The sequence below is a fragment of the Chaetodon auriga genome, chromosome 15, assembly GCF_051107435.1.
Source record: "Chaetodon auriga isolate fChaAug3 chromosome 15, fChaAug3.hap1, whole genome shotgun sequence".
Lineage (NCBI taxonomy): Eukaryota > Metazoa > Chordata > Actinopteri > Chaetodontiformes > Chaetodontidae > Chaetodon > Chaetodon auriga.
Window position 1 is genome coordinate 20,784,522 of NC_135088.1, and position 24,039 is coordinate 20,808,560.

General features: G+C 41.6%; 1 protein-coding gene across 5 annotated transcripts; it reads left to right on the top strand.

Annotated features, from left to right (window-relative positions):
- Positions 1-1,508: 1,508 nt before the first annotated feature.
- On the top strand, positions 1,509-23,821 carry LOC143332739 (sodium/calcium exchanger 2-like). Of its 5 annotated transcripts, none has more exons than XM_076750505.1 (12): positions 1,509-1,617; positions 13,092-13,488; positions 13,876-14,013; positions 14,330-14,557; positions 14,645-14,923; positions 15,676-16,110; positions 16,454-16,815; positions 18,306-18,409; positions 19,722-19,834; positions 20,738-20,837; positions 21,786-22,058; positions 22,255-23,821. In XM_076750505.1, the coding sequence occupies exons 2-12, from the start codon at positions 13,153-13,155 to the stop codon at positions 22,629-22,631; spliced, it is 2,745 nt and encodes a 914-aa protein (XP_076606620.1). In that variant the 5' UTR covers positions 1,509-1,617; positions 13,092-13,152; the 3' UTR covers positions 22,632-23,821. The 5 variants fall into 5 exon arrangements, with proteins under 5 accessions (XP_076606620.1, XP_076606624.1, XP_076606622.1 ...); XM_076750509.1 differs by lacking the exon at positions 1,509-1,617 and adding an exon at positions 18,943-18,960 and having other exon boundaries at positions 13,402-13,488; XM_076750507.1 differs by lacking the exon at positions 1,509-1,617 and having other exon boundaries at positions 13,402-13,488; positions 14,645-14,935; positions 18,306-18,431; positions 19,678-19,834.
- The last annotated feature ends 218 nt before the right edge of the window (positions 23,822-24,039 follow it).

Here is a 24,039-nt window from a genome sequence, read left to right on the forward strand (position 1 = left end):
CACTCGTGGAAGGATGTGAGTTACTGAGTTCCTGTCAGGTACACTAATCTGCCTGTATTGAAGGGCCAGGACTCCATTTCTTCATTGTACATCTCTCTGTTGGCCTGCAGGTGTCACATGTGCTCTCTGGCTGTGGATCAGGGCTGAGATGTGTCCTCTGGCTGCACAGACTGAAGAATAAGTTCATAATTGATATCCTCCCACAGTGTTCACCAGCAGCTCAGTGATAGTTAAAGCAAGAAAAACCAGCTCCAAGGCTGAATCCTCCTGAAACTGCAGCGTGAACATACAGCAGGAAGTAACACACTCAACATGCACAATACATTCTGTATTAGCTTTAAGGTTAGTTTTCATAGTTTTTATGGATTTTAATGCACTTAGGAACATTACAAAGTCTTCAGTCTTCAACTTTTTATGCCTCTACAATACACACATAAAAAACAAATACAAAAGGAACAAAAACTTACAAGAAACAAAAACCTTTTTTGGAATTCCTGCTTTTGATTGGTGGTGAATGCAAGTGGTATGGACCAAAATCCTTTACTTATCATTGTACAACTGCAAACTTCATGATTTCTATGATAATGACTTTAACTTTTATAAACTGCAGGCTTGAGGCCATATTGACAGTCAGGTACTCATAAGCATTATTTTTAGTGTTTACCAAACGATTACCAACAGGTATTACTGCATCATTACCAAAGGATAAACATAAGCCAATGGAATGTTTCACAATCTGGCAAAACCAAATGTATTTTTACTTGTGACTTAGAATACTCTGCAAAACATTATTGATTCATTAATCATCAATAAAGCCGTTGGTTACAACTTAAACCCTTTAAAAAGGCTGTCTTGTTAGAAAACGACGCCACATTTACAAGCACGTGTGGAAGGATAGAGAAAATTATAATACATAAATGTTTTCTATTATGAAGTAAGCCCAGTGGGTCAATTGGCTGTTACACTACTGTTATGCAAGTAGTGGACTTATAATAATATAATTCAGACATATTTCACACATTCAGCAAAAAATATGTCAGTAATGCCGTCAGTCGATGTACAACCGAACAAGACATTAACACACTGCATACATGTCAGCTGTAGAGCGCGGGAGACATGACCATCAGCTAAGCGCACTTACCATCGTTTGGTATCAACTTTGCAGTTGCGCACTTCTCCTTGCGTATGCTGCCTTCAGGTACTCTCGAAAACATAAAAATAAAACAGACCTACCAAACAAGTCATTACTTGCATCTTGCTGTTGGGACAAAAAACAACGATTTGACACTTAAAATCGCAGAATACAGAATGGCCACCAGTCAGACATTTCTATCATTGTTTCCGACCGCAAACACTTGAATCAGCCTTAACCGATCGCTTTGAAAATTTCACAACGTCCGATTGAGAAACTTGGGAGGAGACCCTGAACGCAGCACGTCATCCGCCGCGTGGCCTCGCAGCATCATCACAGTTAGTTCACGGCAATGTGAGTTAACGGGAAAGTTGACTGGGTGAGTTCAGCTGTGTGTACAGACCGGGAGAGTTTTACCAGGCGTGTGTTTCCAGACTTTCAGACGCGATGCCAGCCTTTGGTGGAGCTGTGCCATAAACCAAAAGGTAAGAGACGAGGGCAAAGGAGGGATGGAGGAGCAGGTGCGAAAGATATACTGGCATTTTGGGACACTGCTAAAGGCTACGCCCTCGTGATCCATTTATAGTTTTGATTGATAACAAACCGATATTGAATAAGTAAACGCTCACCTCTCCAGTGTGTCCTGTGGACTGTACTATCTTAAAAAACTGCAGTGTGGCTCACAGCAGCGGGTTAGGCTGTTTTAAGTTTTCTGTGAAGAAACTCAGTTACATTTGACTTGGACCCGACAATTGAAAAATATATTGATGATAAATGAATCATGTCTAAGATGAATTATATTGGTATGATTCAGCAAGGAAATGTTGTAAAGGTCTGAGGTCAATAAAACAACTGACAAAGTAGAAAGGAGGTGTAATCTTTAATAATTCAAATATCGGTGAGTAGAAAGTGTTCATTATTGCTGGGGATCACTTGAACCCCTCATAACATGCACTACTACTACTACTACTACTACTACTACTACTACTTTCTGATCAAACACAGAAATTGAAAGCGGTCCGTTCACCGGCACAGATGGCTGAAATATCACATGGGAAAGAAATTTGGGCTTAAACATTCTCATAAAGTTCGTGTTTCAATTTAAGTTCTCAACTGGAAACGCTCATGGGGATCAACACTGGAAGCTCTCTTGGCTATGGCACATCATGTAGTCTACTAACATACAGCTGCACTGCATGTATACATGACAGTCCGTACAGAACCCTGCATGCCTGATTTTGCCCCTTTCACTGAGCTGAAGGAGGAAATGTAATTTTAGATTGGCACTTTTAAGTCAAGGATGTCTTCAGGAGTGTATTGATGTTTGTGAGTTCCTGCTGGACACTTAGCAGGTCCCATTGATTTTATCCTGAAAGACCACTCTGCTTTTTCCCTGACATTTTCTGATAAGGGCTTGACTTCAGAGCTGACATTTAACTGACATAAAAGCATCGTTCATTTAGCAGATTGGCCGCACCACATACAGTGACCCACCCGGCCATCTCTTGTGTCCAGGACAGTGCTGGCAGCCCACAGCCTGCTAAGAGCTGGTGATGTGTGAGACAGGAGGCGTTGACTGCACATACACCCCCAGTGCCAATCCATTATATTTGATTACGCACATGATAACACTTATATCATTTTTCAGAGGAGCATCCAAAAAGACACTATGATCACTCTTTTGGTTTTTCTTTTTTTCTTTTTTTTTTTTTTTTGCTCATGCATTATAGCATACACTGTTCTCTGATGTTTCTCATAGGTTCTAAACATGTCACATCAATTTATTCATAATATCTCTGATGCTATAGAATGAATTACAGTGAACTTTGGGTGATTTCAGTATCATAGGACAGGTGAATAATAAAACACTAAAACCGATTCAAGATAATTAAATATAAGAATGGCAACACACTGTGACTATAACAACAATAGAGAGTCTTTGTTAAACTAATACAGAACTACATCCACACATAGAGGTGAAATGATTAGTGGATTGATTGATTAGTTGTCAATTAATCAGCAAAAATGCTACACATTAACTGGTACCAGAATCTGTAATGTGACTATTTTGTCTTTTCTTCTTAATTTTCCTTTTTTTGTATCATTGTAAATGTCCCTGCGCTTTGAGAAATTATGACGGCAATTCTTCCCAATTTTTTGACATTTCATAGACAAGATCTATCAAGGAAAAATATTATCCATATTAAAATTATTGTCAGTTGCAGCCCTATTTATAAGTTGTTTGCTGTATACAGTTTTTTTTGTCTTCTGACTTTCTTGTCTTTGGTAGCATTTAAGCACAAGGAAGACAGTATGTATAGCAGTCCAGAAGCTAAATCCAAGCAGTCCACCACTAAAGCTCACTGACACTTATCCTGAAATGCAACCCCCCCCCCACGTATGTGACAGCTCAGGTAAACCAATGCTGCAGCATTGTATACAGGCACCGATATGCGCGCCATCACAGGTGCCACCGGACAAAGGGCTATACTACACCTCACGTTTCTCTCACATTTCCTCTACGATCAGTCATTACAACTGTACAGTTAATCAGACTCTTTTCATCCACTTGATTTATGGAAGTCAAGACCTGTGGATGGGACTCTGACTGAATTACATCTCTGTACCTCATTTTGTCATTGATTTTTAATGCCACAGTAATGACTGATGAAGGCCGAAAGCTCCTGCCACATACATTAGGATCAGAGACATAATGTAATTCTATCATTCGCAGCTTTGTTTTATTCTGGTCATTATATAGCTTGAAGTTACAGCAGTGTACATGCTGTAATGGATAGTATTTACTGGCCTCTGTGTGTGTGCGTGTGTGTGTGTGTGTGTGCGTGTGTGTGTGCATATGAGTGATTGGGAGTTAGTGCCTGTGGGGTCTGTTTTGTTTTCACTGACTCCCTCGTCTATTGTGTGTTCAGGCCTGCTGGCTGCCGCTGCACATTTTGTTAACATTTTGTTGGTCTAAACTAGCTTGTTGCCCTAAATCCAAGCAGTCAATGCAAAGAATAAAAAGCACCACAAAAATCTTTCAAATGGAAATATTGGTCAGTGGTTTGTTGACTTTTCCCTCTACTTGTCTTTCCTGTCGTTGTCGAGTAGGCAATAACAAGTAGAGATCGTCTCCTTAATGAGTCACATTGCAAAAAAAAGCCTCTGTTACAAAGATTATGATTGCTCAAATAGTGACAGTCTGATCATAGTGCAGATGCTGCAACGAGGAAGCAGCAGTGTTTTGTACAACTGACACATCACATTGTCATATCACTCCTCACAGCCGGCAGTATGTGTTTGTATATTCTGTCTGTTATTAATGTTTCTGACAGTATCTTGAATATTGCATAACAGGTGTCCCTGTCTGAGTTCATACTGAAGTTGAGAATGCAGTTCCTTCTAAGGTGACAGTGGCTGGGCTGGGTGTCTCAGGTAATGGAAACCTCAGGAGCTGCTGTCTGCCGGCTTTCAGTCGTTTGTCTACCAAGCCCTTTCTGTCCACCTCACCTCCGGCCCCATGTGGCCTCTCACTGTCCACCTGCCTCTTCCTTGACAGCGAGCCTGGCTGAGGCACACGTGGAGAAATCTTAGGAAAAGGAAGTGTGTAAGCAGAGGCAGAATGACTCAAGGGTCAGAAACGAGAGACTGGAATGGCTTAGAGATGTCAAATGGATTGTTTACATCAGAGTCAAATTAGAGAAGAAGAAGATTAGAGGGGGATCAAGGGGTGCCTTTTCTGTGTGTGTGTGTGTGTGTGTGTGTGTGTGTGTGTGTGTGTGTTGGATCAGCAGAACGTTTTTCTGGAAGTCTGGATACATGATTTTTGCATGAATGTGATGAAGGAGCTTGAGTTGCCAGGTATTGAATTTGCCAGATTAGCCAGAACAGAAATTCCTGTCTCGTTATATTAAATCTATAAAACGTTTCTATTTGATTTTCAGGAACGCTGTATGACGGTAGAGTATTTTGCTTTTGCAGTATGACTTTGCACATACCATGATAGGGGATTCTATTCGTATTGCCTATGCCAAGTTTAATATTGCCTCTAATGGTATGGGCCACTTAGCAGGCTATGCAGCATACTTACAAATCTACTGGTCTTCACCTCTCAGTGATCTGCATCGTCAGTCAGGATTTTAAAACATGCTAATGTGTGTTAGAGCCACAGTGCTATTATCAAAATCAAAACAGCCATTTATGATCTTACTTTTCTAAGAAAAAGAATCAGACTTTTTGGAATAGGATGATTTTGATGTACCAGACGGCAGAGATTTCCAGACATGACATTTGCAAAGAACATTTCACTTAAAAATTCTTTGGAGGTCATTGAAGAAAAAGAACAAAACATTCTGCATACTGTCAATCACTTGTCCTCACTTTATTAATCATGTTTCATCAACTACAGTTCTGTGCTAGGACTTTGTAGTGATTGTTACCTGCTAAGATCATTATAGTAGACACTGAAAATTCACGTAATCAGGCCAGAGAAATGGAGCTGAACCGTGCTGACTGAAAGTAGATCACCATACTTGAGGAACTGAACAGCGTGGCAGCGTTCCCACCATGCTGTAAGCTAAACCTTGTGCTCAGCCAAGCTTGCACTGCTGCTGTCCAGATTGATGGTAATTTTGACCTGGTGGATACAAAGAGAACAGAGACTGCACCACTTAGGTTGTCTTTCCTCTGCTGCGTCTACGAGGACTTCTCAAAAACCAATTAATTCCGCAGGGGTACTGATTGAGCCGGTGTGGTTAATTTATAGACTGGGTTACTTCACACGGTGTAGAGATATGGTAAAGCGCTCTGAAAGACTTTGGGAGCTTCTACTGTTGAAGTTTAACTTTGTCTGTAGGTCACATTTGAAAAGTTTAAGTTATTAAGCAATTATCTTTGAAGCACTGTTAACGTTAAACCTGAAATTTAGTTTTAAAAGCTTTGGAAAGCGAGCAATGTGAGGGTGCCTCCATCATGATCTGCTCCCGAATCTGCAATTAATCATTCACATCTATTTTTTGGACATACTGACAGTCTTTACAGCTGGTTTTCACTGCCCTCCTAGCTAAAGTCCTTGACAGACATGCACCCCTTTTATGTTAATATGATGGCAATTTAACATGTTGGTCTCATGTCTGCATAAACCCCCTTGTCACTTTAATGTGAAGGTCATGATAGCACTCTTACTCAGACCTATAACATTTCTGTAGCACTTTCACCACAGCCCAAGTCTGAACTGAATGCCATCAGATTAACATTAAGGCAGCAGCAGCAGCACAAGAGTAAGCATGCAGAGAGCATAGTGTTTATTCATGCCACCTGCATGGATGAATAAATGAATATCTAGCAGAATGCTTTACATACAACATTTGAGCAAGTGGGAATTAAAGGAGAGTCCCAACATAACATCCTGCCATTCAGTGTCCTTTGAGCACTGTTGGATATTATAAAGCAAGCAGCAAAATTTAGCAGTTAGCAGATTACATTGATGTGAAAACGTATCAGTGGATTCATGTTAATGCCAAAGTGTCCTATATCTGAATCCCAAAAAGATGCATGAAGTACGCAGTGTTACGTACAGCACTGTACATTATATAGGAATTTAGATTCACCAAGCAGCATAGAGCGAGGAGTCAATGCATGAAAGCTACTGTGAGAAGGTGTGAAGGAAACAGCATGTAGCTGAAGTCAAAGACAATGAGAGAGTTACACTGATTGATGAGAAACGTTATTAATCCAATTCCTTTTTGTGTTTTTGAATAACATAGTCATTAAAAGTCGAGGCATATCTGAGAGCTGTCTGTGTGGATCCAGTTGTTTCAGGTGTAATCTGACAGTCCGTCAGAATCTACCTGCATTCTTCCCTTCAGTCCTGTATCCAGTGACTAATCTAACTTGTGTGTGTGACATGTTTTAAACTTGTTTAAACATTTGCAGACATTGTGCTTTGTGGAAAGTTTCATATGATGGAAACAACTTGACTCGATAACTCTTTAACAAACCCTGGCCTACTTTGTATATGCTTGCTTTTTGGAACCAAGATTTTGATGGTAATAGAGGCGATGTTGAAGTGAGTTAGAAAATGCCCACAAAAAAGGAAAGAATCTTGTATCTGTATTTGTATTATGTGTATAACTGTACACATTTTTTCTTTCCAAATAAAAATAAAATTTAAAAAAAAAAAAAAAAAAAAAGGAACCAAGATTTTGGGCCCTCACGCCTCAAAATGCTGTATGACTTCATCAGAAAAGACGGATATGAATCACCTATTGCTACTGGTTTACACACACACATAAAATCATATCAAATGTTTTTGTTTTTTGAGTTTGTAAAGCCCTTTTTTATTTTTTAAACTGAACAATTGGTGAACAATTAGGCCTACTGATAATCAAAATACAGAGATTTCCCTCCAAATTGACTTAGATTTGGCACAGTGCACCCTTGAAGACCCATTTTGAGTTCATCTGTGTTACATAAGGCAATGTCAACACAATTCAGGTTAAAAAAAGGCAAAATGTTGAATGTAAACAAAACAATGTTTGTTTACAATGAAACCTCCACAAGGTACCTTTAATGCCACATTAGTTTTTTGGCGCAGTCAGTCAGTCTGTCTGTCTGTGTGACTGTGAGGCCTGGTGGATTATCTTACACTCTGATTCATCGGGCTCGTTGACGGGCCCATAGCAGCGAGCCAAAGCCCCGTGTTACTTATTAAAGGGATGGATCTCTTTCCTTTCTTCACTTTAACTGCAAACAGTGAGACAGTTAAACAGAGAGACTGTCGAACTGCCTTGACTAGTGTGTAACTTCTACAGATGTTATTGTGCTGCAATGGATGTTTTATACCGTATTGCTCAAATGCAAGATTCAATCACCTGTAGGGAAAATTGCGTAGAGCTGCAATCCAGGAGAGCAAAGGGAAAACAAATCTTTTGGATGAATTCAGATTGGTCTCATGTGTTTCCTTTAAAACCAGCCTGAAGTCTTTGGGTCTGACCATCCAAACACTTCCGAATCATCTAGTAGCTGCGGAGCTATCCAACAACATTTTACAACACATTGGCCACACTGAAAGAAATGGGGAACATCAGTGTAAGAACAAACGGAGAGAAATGGAAGAACTAGTTACATGAACAGCAATGACCAATATATTTAGCTGCAAGTGGCGATTCTGGGTTCACGGCCTTAACAGATGGAAGCAGCTCGGTGGGCCAGGCTTCACAACGGTGAGCAAAGTCTCTTAAGCTTGTTTCATTTTTTTTAAAGGATTGAGTTCTGCCGTTTGTCATCATTTCATTGGATTTGAATGTGGTAAACTTGGTATGTATTTTCAGGAGTAGCACAGGACGTCGTCAGTGAGTTCGATCAGGATTACTCAAAGGCATCTTGAGTTCTGAGCTTTCCCCCCAGAGCACGCACACTTAAACTGGTAAAATTCTGTCCACTGGGTTTGTCCTGCCTTCAGCGGGTCTGGCACAAAATGGTTTGGAGTTTGAGGGGAGGAGCTCTCTGCATACTACAAGGTCTGCTCCAAAGCCTCTCATTTGACCACACACCTGGCAAACAGCATTGGTTTCCAGGAGTTGACCTGGAACTCCCAAACCATAACTATGTGATGCCTGTTTCACCATGCTGTTGTCTTTCCATATGACCCTCAAACTCGTCCTCTCCATAATAGATGCTGTTGTTTTCGAGGTTTGTTGCGTTATCCCTCAGTGGCCAGAGATGTTATGTAATGTTATTAAGAGGAAGAAGTGGAACAAGGTAAATTAGAACTCCATAGATAAACCACAGGTGGTTTATACTAATCTAAAGCCTAGTCATGCACAAAAGTCTGTCTTTGAGGGTAACTTTTTATGTGTTTATTTATTTATTGCTGACTTTGGGTTATAGCATCTGAAGTTAATTCACCCACTAATGACACTCCTTGTACCTCGACTTTTTAGCATACAGTGAGTGATATTATCTCAGATGGCTTCTGGTGGCAGCCGGTACAGGGCTGTGAATGGCAGTGAAGTGTCTGGTGATGTGTAGCCTTCATTAAACTTTATGTTTGCAGACATCTGCAGTAATGTTAGACTCTGAATTTTAGCATGGAGCCTCACTGGGTGATTGAGTGTGTAAGTGTGCAAACACAGGCTTTGATTGGCTGTGTGAAATTTATCCTGTTCATGGTATGTTGTTGGCTTACCTGTGCATAGAACATGCTGGAAAAGTGATCTTTGTCAATCTGCATACAGGGTAACATTCAAGCTGCATGGTCAGTTTCTTCCTGTCGGTGATGGATCAGTGATTGAGAAAGGGTGTGTGTGTGTGTGTGTGTGTGTGTGTGTGTGTGTGTGTGTGTGTGTGTACACAGACACATTTCAAGTCCTTGTTTTTTAATTACACTATGAAATTTGGCTAGTTTATGTATTTTAAAGATGGAACTAAAGCTGTAACCAAGTGGATTAAATCACAAGATGACTTACATGCGTGCAGTACTCTGGTTTTCTTGATAGTTACATTTCTTGTGCACATGGTCAGTGCATGGTGCCCGTTGGCTAACAGCAATGGATGAACCATTGGAGAACAAGTACACCCAGTTGAGACAACCTCTACTACTCCACCTGTGGATATGCTGGACTGTTAGTTGGATGTCACAGTACCTGGTGGCTGTTACAACACCCCCAACTCACACACTGGCTCCCCATGTCTGCATCTTCCCCAATTGCTCCTGATGACCGTGCCATCAGTGGATGAGTGTGTGTGTGTGTGTGTGTGTGAATGCAATGAGGTGTGTGTTGTAAAGCACTTTGAGTGGTCGGTAGACTAGAGAAGCACTATAAATTCAGATACAACAAGCCAGTAATACTTCACAACTGCATGAAGACTGTAACAACAAAAGGGAGCAATGCAACAACAGCTTATTTGACCACAAGAGGAAGCAGAGCCCAAAACCCCACAAGTAGAGCTCAGCAGTTTTTGGGAGTATTTTTTCAGTATTTTTTCAGCATTTTGTTGTATTGTCAAGATTATCCTTATCACAGAGATCCCCTGGAATATCACAGTCTTGTTTTAGGACCATATTGTTCACCCCTACCCTCATCCTACTGTACCCCTCTGTCAGAGTACAGGCAGGAAGTATTAAACTGTTAAAGGTGCTAACTCCCTTTTTCGCTGACTGTCCTATCAGTGTAAGATAACCCCAGGCAATCACTTATCTGAGGTGCTGACAGATAGCGGCCGTGTCAGAGGCAGTAAGGGGAGATGAGCTGTCACCCAGCTCACTGTTCCTGTGTGCTAATAGGACAAGGAGACCACAGACCTGTCGACACCCACTGACCCCCTTCCCGCAGGCAAAAGAAAGACTTTGCGCTTCATGTTGTTCGCCTCAACTTTGAACATGAACGTGTATGACTCTTAAGGCCTTTTCGTACTTTTTAAAGCAACAGTTAGACATGAAGGGGCTCAGTGAACATTGTTCCTGTTCCAACTCAAGAAGAGCTGACTTGAATCAGTGTCACTGAGATGAAAGCTCTGATCTATTTAGGAGTGGCTGTAATCTGGCCATTTATCTCCCTACTTACTCAGTCTCTCAACTGGAGAGACGAAGTACTCCCTTTATGTCTGGCTGATAAATCCACCAGGCTCCTCTACTGAATGATGTTTACAGAGCTGCTTGTAGGTGACATGAAAGGAAGCGATATCCTGCTATATTTAGGTGAATGCATTAATCAATAATGCATCCAGCTCTTCCAGCACTGGCTTCTTGATTATCTAGCACTCAGATGTTGCCCTCTGTGGCTCTGCTGCACTCTACAGACCATCCGCAAGGAAGATGTCCCATGTACTACACAGAACAAATCTACATTAGGATCATAAGCATGTGGCACACACTTAAGACTTCCAAATTCATTATACAGGATGTTATGAGAGTCTATTTCGTGTAGCTCAGGTGTAGAATCATTCCACAACGCTTATGCTTTTTGTTTCAGTGGTGTGTTGTGAGTGTTTGTATCTGTGTGCGCTGAGTGCATGACAATATGCTATGGTAAAAACAAGGCTGCTTCCATCTTTACAGACCAGTAACATTACATTATTTTAATGGGGCCACCAGAATTGATTGGACAGGAACATGCATATTACCATTACTAGTCTCACATCACTCTGTTGGTTGTGCACTATTGTTGTCCAATTATGAGCATTGAGGTAGTTATTTTTGGTGAGCTCACCCCCCCCCAGCTCCTGCTGGTGTAAGGTGGCCCTCTGTCTGAGGTCGTGGTAACCATAGCAGGCCGTGGAAAGTGAAATGCGATGCGGTGGGCCCTCTGGGCTGTGTTTCTGAATCACAACTCCATAATGAGCTGGCCGAGCTCAGGCTGCATCAAAGATGCAGCACCCCAGTATCTGTTTCAACTCACGATGCACAATAGTGCAGTGTCACCTGAACAGAGGGAGTGGAGGTGGTGGGCCCAGGACGAGCACAGAGACTGAACGCTGTCTACCACCCTGCTCTGCTCACACCCATACATCCTCAGATGAGCTCACAGTGATCTGCCTGCTGCACTTTATTATGCATGTATTTCTATGATGTCTGTGCTTTGGCTTTGTTAAGCCTTCCTTTAATCCAAAATCATGTTAGAAATGCTGTAAAATAACTCCGGTTTTTCTAAAACAAGGTGAGGATACTTTGTAAATGTAAGATTTGGAAGTACACAGTAATTTTGTGTTTTTTTCAAGTATCACAATATGAACTTTTGACAGACAACAGTGTCTCTAAGATGTGCATTTGAAAGCAGTAGAATACTTGGTAACATCACAACTCAGTGATTAGTCATAAGACCTGTAATGGCCAATAAATAAGTTATGGCAGCACACACAAGGATCACTCATGCAGATTACCAGTGATAGGTGTCAAGGAGTGACAGGGACAGATTAAAGTTAGCCTAAGTGATTTAGATAATAAAGAAAGTAGGTAATTAATAACATTAATGAATGACTGGAGTTGTGTCAGATTGTAGTCACTGTGGACATACTGCATTAGAATATTTACCAAATGCATTTCTCTGCATTTTCAGATGTGCCAACATCAGCTGATGTGAATAAACTGTCTGCCTGGCAATAGTCACCGTTTCTCAAGAAAACAAATTTGTTTTCAAGTAGCATTCCCACAGAGATGTTGACTCAGCACTGCAGGCAGAAAAACACTGCCTGAGCCATAAATTGGCCCTTAGTCATTCTTTCCACCAGGCTTCGGTGATAAGTGCCAGAGAACGATAACCACAGAAGCTGCATGGTTTAACAACCTGGCTTTAGTTTCTCGGAGGTCATTTTGATATGCTGTTGAGATTACTCTGTCGGGTCAGTTTACTTCAGCTGCTAATAACGGGCCTTTGTGTAGGTGGCTACGGTAAAAAAAAAGAAAACAAGCTGCAGCCTGCTAACTGTGCAGCACAGACATCCCTGAAACTGCATGTGGCTGATCATGACTGGTTGGTGTTACATAGGATTACCATGCAGAAAGGGAAGGAGAGTTATGGCAAATGTTAGTAATGCACATTTCCTCACACTCAACGTACTCACAAACTGATAGAAATAAAAGCCACGCAATAGGTTTAGACTTTAGCTTTACAGGATGAAGAGATGGTGCTTTGTGTTGGTTTTTCACTTTTCCACTGCATGTGCAGAGCTGTTTTACAGATACATCCCTGTGTTTTTGGTGTAAATTTAGACAAAAAGTGATGCAAAAAGTGGTGCAAATTTGAAAATAGGTCCCTTTTAGGGCAGTGTTAGATCTGACAGTGGTTCTTAGTCAAAGAGGTGGACAGACAGACAGACAGACAGACAGACAGACAGACCGACCTGTGGAAAAGTGAAGCATTTTTAAAGCAGAAGCAGGGTAGTCTAACATACACTGGAAATCTATTACACCCCTTTGTATGTCTTTCTTAGAACAATGTGCCTTTGTCTGTTCCTCCAGGAGAGTCTGACCCAGCGTCCCCCCCCAGTGACCCCCAGGCCACTCCTGACTCAGGGACATAATGGGACCCATTCACCTTTCCCCACTCCTCGTCCTCTCCCTCCTCCTCCTAGCCAACCCCTGCACCTCCTTCAGGCCTCAGACTGTGGAGCGAGCGTCTGGCCCCGAGCAGCCTCAGTCCTCTGCGAACGCCACGGGGTCTGGCAAGCGGACGTGTTCGGGCATTGTGGTGTGTAAACCTGGTATCCTGCTGCCAGTATGGTTGCCACTCAACCCTCCACTGGGGGAGCAGGCAGGGAGGGCAGTGGTCTACTTTGCCTGTCTTATGTACATTTTCCTGGGTGTGTCCATCATCGCAGATCGGTTCATGGCATCCATTGAAGTCATCACCTCTCAGGTATTACTGAACGTTGCTGCTCCATTCTTACCTTGTTGATAACAGTCAGTGCTGTGGTCCCATTCTACTCTCTCAAATTGTGACTGACACGAAAGAATGTCAGTATGTCATTATCCCACAGTGGCCGCTGATCAGCAGCCTTTCAGAAACATCATTATGAACTCACAACTCCTGAATTCTCTACATCTATCATGAATGCAACCAAATGATGTCCACATCAAATGCTCTAAGTTCAAATGAATAAAACTGCGCAGTATGTGATGTTTTTATTCAATTTTGAATGTGTCATGCTGTGACATTGCTTTGATTGCAATAGCTGGAACTTGTGTATAATGACTTCAGTGATGGCAGCGTCTTTGACATTTTCATGAACCTCTGTCCTTGTAGGAGAAAGAGGTGACCATCACCAGACCCAACGGAGAAACGACAGTAACGACAGTGAGGATCTGGAATGAGACTGTGTCCAATCTTACACTCATGGCCCTGGGCTCCTCTGCACCTGAGATCCTGCTTTCTGTTATTGAGGTACACAAGGCATTTCATATCCTTTTAACATAGACCTTCACACAAAAAACTGTTGTCTGTACACTTTCAAAAAACGTCTGACATTTTTTTACATTCTTAAAAATATGCACGTGCTGCTTACTGTGTCACAAAAATGTACTACTACAGTAGTACAGGACCGATTGTGTACATTAAATTAATAAATGAACCAATAAATTTACAACATAAATGAAAATTAGGGTAAACTCTGGGAAACACTTCATGTTTAGTTCGATTTATCCTTAGAAAAGGCCTTTGATTTTTTTTGATCTGACCTTTGTCCTTTAACCGTTGACAGGTGTGTGGGCACAACTTTGATGCAGGAGAGCTCGGCCCGGGCACCATAGTGGGCAGCGCTGCCTTCAATATGTTCGTGATAATCGGCCTGTGTGTGGGGGTGATCCCTGAAGGAGAGTCTCGCAAGATCAAACACCTGCGAGTATTTTTTATTACAGCTTTCTGGAGTATTTTTGCCTACATCTGGCTCTACCTCATACTAGCTGTCATCTCACCTGGGGTTGTAGAGGTGTGTGTTTAATGACTGTATATAGATGTATTTCTAAAAAAGTGAAGTGTGTGAATCATGGAATGCTCATTTTGCCTCTATTCACAGGTGTGGGAGGCTGTTGTGACGCTGCTTTTTTTTCCGGTGTGTGTGATCTTGGCCTGGATCGCTGACCGTCGCCTACTCTTCTACAAATACATGCACAAGCGTTACCGTGCTGACAAGAGGCACGGCATTGTGGTGGAAATGGAAGGTGACCTTGCTCCCAAAGGCATTGATGTGATCATGGATGGAAAGCTGTCCGACGGCAGTTCGTGTCCTGGAAACTCCTCCAGTGTGACAGTCTCTGTGCAGACAGGCAATGAACTAGACCAGAACAAAGATGAGGTACGACAAGTGGCTCTGGGAGAAATGCTACTGTAGACTCACACTGTGAGATGCAAGACAGAATGTTCTGAAGTTGTAGTTTTTTCTATTTTGTATGTTTTTCACTTAAGTTTGGGTAAGGTTTTTCTTAAAAAGGAAAGAATACTTGTCTAGTATTTTTAAAAGGCTGGAGGAAACGAAGAAAGCCACTCACAGGGGAACGTCTTCTACCCTGTCAAGCTCACTGGTGGGTCTAATGTTTTTCTAACTTTGAAGCTACGTTACGGGACTTTAAGGGGAATATAAGGTTTCCTGAGGCTAGTAGGAGTTAATCCCAGCAGGAGTCTGAATGGCAGGAGTGCAAACAGCAGGAGTCTTAACAGCAGGAATTTGATCAGTGGGACACTGAGCAGTCAGAGTTTCTGAAGTTTCCTCACGAAAGATCCCTGCATTAGTCTGCAAATTGCACTTCATACAAGTTTTGTCCATGAAACACCAATATTTCTTTCATTAAAAACTAAGCTGTGTCTTCTCATTCTGCTGTCAAATCGGACCAAACGCTCTCCAGGACCCCGCTGCACACCCAGCCTGTGTCGTCACAACTTAGAACGTCTGTTGTAACGGCCACCACTGAGCAAGCTCTGCAGCAGTTTTAAAGAACATTTTTATAGGACATTTGGCTAAAACTCATATTTCTATAAATATGAGATATGATAGAGATAAGTCAGGAGATAAATATGACAGTGTTACAACTGGTTTCTTCTCTTGGATAGGTTGTCCGCATCCTGAAAGACCTGAAGGAGAAACACCCAGACAAAGACCTGGACCAGCTGATTGAGATGGCCAACTACTCGGCCCTGGTCCACCAGAAGAAGAGTCGTGCCTTCTACCGTGTCCAGGCGACACGCATGATGATTGGTGCTGGCAATATATTAAAGAAACATGCTGCTGACCACTCACGTCGCTCAGGAGGCCAGGACTCTGACATGGCCACATGCTCACACATTTGTTTTGAAAGTGCCCAGTACCAGTGCACAGAGAACTGTGGCTCTATGAATCTCGGGGTGATCCTTGAAGGGGGCACAGGCCAGAACACCTTCTATGTGGACTACTGTACAGAAAATGGCTCTGCCAATGCTGGGGCAGACTATGAATTCAGTGAGGGAACCCTGGTGTTTAAGCCCGGAGAGACCCGCAAAGAGATCAAGGTGAGCAAGGGGGAAAGGGGACTGTGAGAGGTAGTGTTCTTAGTTAACAAAAAGGAAATTGTCTGGCAGTTTAAGATTCTATCATTTTTACAAAGTTCACCAATGTTGGACTTCACTTCACAAGTGATTTCTGCAAAGCTAGCTTAATGCAAAGTTCATTTTGGTGATGAGCTTCAGATAGTAGTGATCTCCTTGCTAATATTTCAGGGTTTGATATCAACGGGACCCCGGAATAGTAATCCTGAAAGTTGCATTGTAGTGAGTTTCAAGTGTCTGCATTAAAACTGCTCTGGCCTCATGAATCCATGAGGAGAGTGACCATACAATACTCTGTGCTCTCCAGGTGGGTATCTTGGATGACGACATCTTTGAGGAGGATGAGCATTTCTTTGTGCGTCTTCAGAACCTGAGGTTAGAAGAAGGTGGAAGTGAAGGGGCAGGAAGTCCACCCAAAGGTAGACTAGTGGACCCGCTGGTTGCCACCGTCACTATCTTGGATGATGACCATGCTGGTATCTTCACCTTTGGCCAGCAAGTGCTGCGGGTGAGTGAGAGCACAGGCACCCTGACAGTGACAGTGGTGAGGAACTCGGGCTCCAGGGGCACCGTTGCTGTGCCGTACCATACAGAGGATGGCAGTGCCAAGGCTGGGGTGGACTATGAGGAGACCAGAGGCGAGCTGGAATTCACCAATGAACAGACCAGGTGAGGCACAGTTAGCAACCAGAGGCATTGAGTGGGAAATAAGACTTTAGGAGCCACAGAGTCTGATGGATGTATTTCCTTAGAACATCAATCTATTGTTTTCCAGGAAGGAGACAGTGTCAGACACTCTTCATCAATACTTTCTGACCCCTCTACTCTGTACTGGCACTCAACCCCAATCCCTTTAGTTCTTACCAAAGACATTCATTTTTACAAACTGGCCACTGATGTGTGCTCACTGATGTGTTTTTAATAGTTTTTGGACAGCAGTTGATGCTATCCATCCATCCATCCATCCATCCATTATCTCCCGCTTATCCGGGGCCGGGTCGCGGGGGCAGCAGTCTGAGCAGGGACGTTGATGTTGTTGATGCTAATACTTGGATTTTAATGGGCCTTGTTGATAACAAGAAAAATACAGCGTCACTAAATTTTGAGGAACATTTTAATTAAACTGTTTTGCAGTGCAGGTAGATCGTGGTGGCGTATCTTCAGAACAGTGTTTTTCTGCATTCTGTACATTTTGCCATCTTCTTGGGAATAAAATAATTGACAGAAATATGGTCTGATGTCTCTGAACCTGAACCTTACAGTTAATTACCACAAACACATGAGGCAATAATCAAAAAGACCAAACCAGCAGTACCGACACACAGCACCCTCAAAGCTTTTACCTCGGCCCATGCTTTTAGGAAAGGGGCACCCGAACCCCACTGAAAGATTCCTATGGGTCACCCACTCCTGGTCGAAGAGGTCCTATTAGACAGAATTACCTGACGACTTGACACCCAAAGATAATCCTGTCCCCGATCAGGTGTGGGAACCTGTAGTCACCCCATGTAAGCTGACAGATCATTTTCTCATTAAATTTTCAGGTTATATAAGCTGTGTTTGCACATGGACTAATTGTACACTTAGTGAAAGACTCTGTTATGTAACATGGCCAATCAACAGATGCTGCACAGTAAAGAGTATGACTATTTGAAGATCATAGGTAATGGAGACGTGTATGAGTGTGTAGCCTTATTATTTCTAATTTTCTAATTTCTTTTTTTTTCTAAGGATCATTATGCTGTGTTCATATGTATACTCTCCCTCCAAGGTGCCAGGCAGTCATCAAAGTATTCCACAAATGTACTATGCAGACATTGATTAACCAGGGTATTGTGCTACAAGTCATTTAGTTTAGCTGTATTTTTTTGGCACACAGAAGAGCAAGAGAACACTATGTTTAAGCATGAATTATTTAAAGGCCCATTGTGATTAATTATTTAGGTCACCTCAATTTGCAATGTGATTTAGATGGGAGAGCAAATGTTTAAGATAGGGTGCATTGTATATTTATGCACCTTATTGTTCATTGTATTTAATGGTACTTAATTCTTTGTTATTATCTTTGTTGTTGTGTGTGTGTGTGTGTGTGTGTGTGTGTGTGTGTGTGTGTGTGTGTGTGTGTGTGTGCACATGCATGCATGCTTGCATATCTCCAGTCAGAACTTAGAAGTGCACATTATAAATGTGGAGGAGTATGAGAAGCAAGAAAACTTCTTCATTGTGCTTGAGGATCCCAAATGGCTGAAGCGGGGAATCTCTGGTAAGAAATGTGTGAGTGACTTGTGCTTTTAATGGTAATGAAGTGTGAGATGACAGTCAAAGAAGAACTCCATTTACACTAAAATACAGATAGTACATTCCAAGTAGAGGGCAGCAAGTGCCATGATCAAGTATCAAAACAATAACAACAACAGTAATGCAGGCGGCTGAATGCCGAGCACCTGCGTCAGAGCCAGTAAGCCAAGATTACACGCTGCCATTCACTCTGTCTCTGTCTCACTGTAGCACAGCCAATTATGAATTTAGTATCCCTTAGTGGCCTGTTCCCTGTAACCTTAATGTGTCAACAGGATGGTACAGAATGGGATATGTGCTTGTAAATGGAGGCCAAAAGTATCAATTACATTAGTTTGTAATGTACAGAAATATAATTCATTATTAACAGTGAGGGTGCACTGAGCATGTTCGGTTATTTCTGTTGCATTTTAACTTCTTTCAGGCCACTCTAATGTATTAGATGCTATGGGTAGATTTGTTGTATTGTATTGAAACATTGTCTGTCTGTCTTCACAGCACTGCTGCTAAACCAGGGTAAGACGATTTGGGTGTAGGTTTGGGTGTTAAAGGTGCAATGTGCAGCATGTTTAAATACCAACATATTTGAATGAAATTATATATCCACCAAGGCCGTAAATGGGACAATTGGACGCCTTAGTGTCACACCATCAGCAGCAAAGATAAGAATTAGATTGCTTCCTGTAACAAAAAGGATTTTGCTGCTTTTTCTTATATGCACCCTGACACTGTGTGTGTATTGGTTGAAAAGAGGAGCATGGATTCAGCCTGTCATTGCCCTTGTCAAACACTCCAAAAGCTTTATCTGCGTTTATGCTACTTTGTGTTTTGTGCTGCATATTATTACTTTAATCCCGGAAGACAGCAGATTTTTATTGGTTAATTGTGCTCGCTGAGGGTGGGGCCTGTCTCCAGGACCAGCACTGACGGCAGGGTGTGCCGCTACTGTGTCTGGAGCCAGGAAAAAACGCTGAGGATGCTGCTGTCGTCAGTGATGGTGGTGTCAGGTCCTATTGGCCACCTGTTTGAACAGGAAATCCATCAAATTATGGAAGCAACATTCTCTGTAAATGCTACACACAGCACCTTTAAAACTGTTATACTTTGAAAGTGTGTGCAGAGCATGGACTTTTTTTTAAATTTATCTTTATGCTTTAGGTGTGGGCCTGTACCCTTGGCTGAAGTTTCGGATGTGTGTGTGTGTGTGTGTGTGTGTGTGTGTGTAAACAATAGGATAAATGAACGGAAGATGATTAAATCTCTGTGCACCCTGACAGGAAACCCCACCCCTGAGGAAGAGGAGGCCCGGAGGATCTCTGAGATGGGCAAACCCATTCTAGGAGAGCACAGCAGGCTAGAGGTCATCATAGAGGAGTCCTGTGAGTTTAAGGTGTGTGATTGGCAGATAGGAGGCTTTACACTAACAGTAAACCGACTCTGTGCTCTGACAAACAGATCCCTGAAAACAAGAACAGTTATTTCAGGTTAAGTTCGTCAGGAATTATGAACCTGAGCTTTTTATTATCATCAGTACTTGTAAATATGCACCTGAAAGCTAAGTTAACATGTATTATCACAGCTGTTATTACTATTATCACATGTTGCAAGACTAAATAATTGCAAAATATGATATTAGCTGTATTAGGCAGGAGTAACAATAAAATGACATTTGGGTGGCACAGGGGTTAACTTCATAATTCAGTCATAATTAAAGTGTTATTTCCAGCAATAGCTTTCACAAATATAAACACCTTAAGGACTGGGGCTGTTGCAGTCAAAAAAATCTGTGTTGCTAGTGTGGAAAAATTAAAGTAATATGTTTTAATTCTTTAACCACTTTTCACCCGCTTACACATCAGACTCCCAATGGAGTACTAGACCAGGTACAGTTTCTGTCAGCATGCTGTGTGTGATGGAACTGACGAAACTCTTCTCATCTCATTTTCTCACTGAACTCTCATTAGACTCCTCTCATTTCAAAAATATTGTATGTTCACATCTTCCTTTTCTCAGCTTTCTACTTTTTCTACTTTTTCTGCTTTTTCTACTTTCTACTGCACTGAGGCTATGTGTGTGTATCCATGTGTGCTGTGTGTGAAATGTGTGGGAAACGATAAACCTTTTGTGTTTTCTGAACTTTTTTTAAATTTAATTTTCCTATTTAACTTGATGAGAGAACAGAAATCTAACAGAGACAGTGTCCTCATACAAGAATACAGACGCAATAAATGAACATGTGATCTGTTCTGTGTGCATTACTGTGAACTCCGACCTATTTGATGTGTTGTAACAGAGCACAGTGGACAAACTGCTGAAGGACACAAATCTGGCTTCAGTGATTGGCACTCACTCGTGGAGAGAGCAGTTCATTGAAGCAGTCACAGTCAGTGCAGGTCAGTGGCTCTCATATGTTTGTGTACTTCATATATTGATTTCTTTTTTAAATCAAATATTTTGTGCAGGATCTGTGAAATTAAGAGCAAGTATTGATCAGAGACATAGTTTCTGTAAAAGTACATTTCTGGAGCCTCTACTTTCTTTTTTTCTGTTTTGTGTGTGGATAATATTTTACCCTATAAACTAAAATTTATGCCACTGTATTTATTTTTTTTGTTACTCTACTCAAAACATGATTCTACCTCTTTTTAGCAATGTCAGGGAACATATCTTAAGAAAGACAAAAATAATGAAAAAACAAATGTGTTCATTGGCTCCAAATAGGAATGAAAATGAGGAAGAAGCCTGTATGTGTTTTGGAAGCAGTAGCCTGCTCCATAATTAAAAGTAAAGTAAATGTGATCTGATTCCTTAGAGTTAGACAAAGGGTAGGATTCGACATCTCAACAGCATTTATTTGGCAGAAAATCCAAAGTATATTATATATGTACAATATTCAGTGAACCACAGGGCATGGTTATCAAGGATACGTGGCAGCATTAATACATACCAATGCTGCACACAGCAGATGAGGCATTCCTGTAACAACAAAACCAGCTGAGCTTGGGTTGCTGTATAAAGTGTGGAGGTAACATCAGGTCTGGCTATATGAGACTATACAAAAAGCAATGTGAAAAAACAGTTTCCCACATCCAAGATACCACACTGGTTATTTAATTGGCTTCAAATGAGGCTTAACGTTCACACAGTTTCTCTTGACTGTCTCAATATGAAGTCAAGTCAATAGATTATATGACTGCACATGGTTACAACTTTCTTCTTTACAGCCCAATGTGACATAACAAGCTTGTTTCTGATTGTCCCAAAATGTGCATTGTTCGTGGATGATGACATGCTGTTTGTTGCTTTGTTTGATTCATCTTCATTGTGCCTTCTTTAAACAGGTGATGGAGATGAGGAGGAGGGACAGGAGCAGCGAATGCCGAACTGCTGCGACTATTTCATGCACATAGTGTGCATTTTCTGGAAGATTCTGTTTGCTTTCATCCCACCCACCGAGTACTGGAATGGCTGGGCATGCTTCATAGTGTCAATCTCTGTCATTGGGTTCTTAACAGCCATCATTGGAGACCTTGCCTCCCATTTCGGCTGCACTGTTGGCCTTAGAGACACTGTCACTGCGGTGGTCTTTGTAGCACTGGGGACTTCACTTCCTGGTAAGTGATTTTACTAGTGACCTTTTTTTTGTGATATATGGTAAATCCCTGACTGGGAGGCACACACAGCGAAGGCAATGTTTGATTCAGTTCAGTTTATTCTAGAAGTCTTCGACAGGGTCAAAAGCATGGAGAGGATATTTTTTATTGGATTAAACTATTGAACTATTTATTTTCAAACTTCTTTTTTTTCCAGATACCTTTGCCAGTAAAGTGGCTGCCATTCAGGACCAGTATGCAGATGCATGTGTGGGAAATGTGACAGGAAGCAATGCTGTTAATGTGTTTTTGGGCATTGGAGTGGCCTGGTCGGTGGCTGCCGTATATTGGGAAGTCAAAGGTAAGGTCTTCCGTGTGGACCCCGGCTCGCTGGCTTTCTCCGTCACGCTCTTCACCATTTTTGCCTTCTTCGCTGTGGGAGTGTTGATGCTACGCCGGAAGCCGTCCATTGGTGGTGAACTGGGAGGCCCACGGATCCCCAAAGTCCTCACTTCACTGCTTTTGTTCGGACTCTGGTTCCTCTATGTCCTCTTCTCTAGCTTGGAGGCCTATTGCCATATACAAGGCTTCTGAGAAAGCACAGCTGGGGAGAGTAATGACTGCACAATAATGAAGACACACACACCGGGGCACTTACTTGTAAAGTACTGTTACACTAATTATCACTGAGAAGACCTATCATCACTTGACAACTGCTGCCATGGTTCATAAAAACATTTATACACACTCCAGACTCACACACAAATCTGTATGTCACATCCACAGTGGGACACTTCCAGTTGTGACAGTACTGATTAATGAAGTGGACTTAATAACATGTAGTGACTGTTTTTGATAAATGGTCAGCATGTACTCTGTGAAGTCACTGGATTTTGCTTGATTCTGACTTGATGCCTGATGACTCATAACCTGGCTTTCAAGTTTGGTCTTGTTTCTCCTCATGCTAATAGAGCCTGGGTCACATTACACTGCCTAATGTAGCAATTGAATAAGAAAATCAATGACAGCTGCTTTTACACAGATGAGCAATGTAACTGATGGTATATGGCAAGCTACCCTGATACAAATAATGGTGGCGGAAAACCACTCTGCTTTGTGTAGTAGCTGTCAAGTCTGTTGGTTTTGTATATCAGGGCACCTCTGAATGTATCACACACAAACCATGGTCACTGTCACAGGCAAAGGTAGAAGATGTGTTCAAACTGTCATCCATTTTTCAAAGGCTGTTTGTTGTCAGAGAGCATTAACCCATAATTAGCTCTGTTTAACTGGTGAGAGTTAATTGATAACGTAGTGAAAAGTAGTGTTGTACTGTTGCTATGGTTTCCTCCAGTTCTTGTGCACAGATTGAGATCAATAGTCAAACTGTTGACTGGAACTGTTTGAGTTGTCTTGGTGTACAATTTTGTCAGCCAATCAGAATCAAGTGTTTTGCCTTTAAAAAAATTGAGCACAGTTTTGGTTACAATCTAGACTTTGGGAGATACGCTGCTGTTGTAATGTCTCTCACTGATAAATTACATTTCTCTGTTGAGTTATGTGACACGAGGCAATGTTTAGTGTAATGTAATGCAGCTACTGAATTTAATCTCACTATAGGTATTAATAATAGTAATAATCAGAAATGCACGACGTGGACACAATATTTAAATGTATGATTTGCAAAGAATTAGACAGGAAATGCATCTCTAATAAGCTGTGGAATGAAAAAAAAGGACCTAGTGTCTGCCATTGAGTGTTTCTGTTTGAAAATGAAAATCACCCCTGACGTCCTATCTGTTTATTTATCAATGTAATGTAATTTAATGTCTTTGTAATTTAATGTATTTGATCTGATATGAACAAAAATATACTGTAACTTATTTTAAGTTGTTATAATTACACTGAAATTTTAACTCCGCGTGTTTCCATTCGAGTATACATATACATTACTATACATTACTTCCTCACTTGTGCAGAAGAAGACAGATTGTCTGTGAAT

What these genes read in the sequence shown, in the direction of transcription:
- LOC143332739 (XM_076750505.1), top strand. Translation starts at nt 13,153, where the DNA reads ATGGGACCCATTCACCTTTCCCCACTCCTCGTCCTCTCCCTCCTCCTC. An exon ending in GCTGAAGCGGGGAATCTCTG is followed by an intron (nt 18,410 to 19,721) that starts GTAAGAAATGTG and finishes GCACCCTGACAG; the next exon opens with GAAACCCCACCCCTGAGGAA. An exon ending in ACTGGGGACTTCACTTCCTG is followed by an intron (nt 22,059 to 22,254) that starts GTAAGTGATTTT and finishes TTTTTTTTCCAG; the next exon opens with ATACCTTTGCCAGTAAAGTG.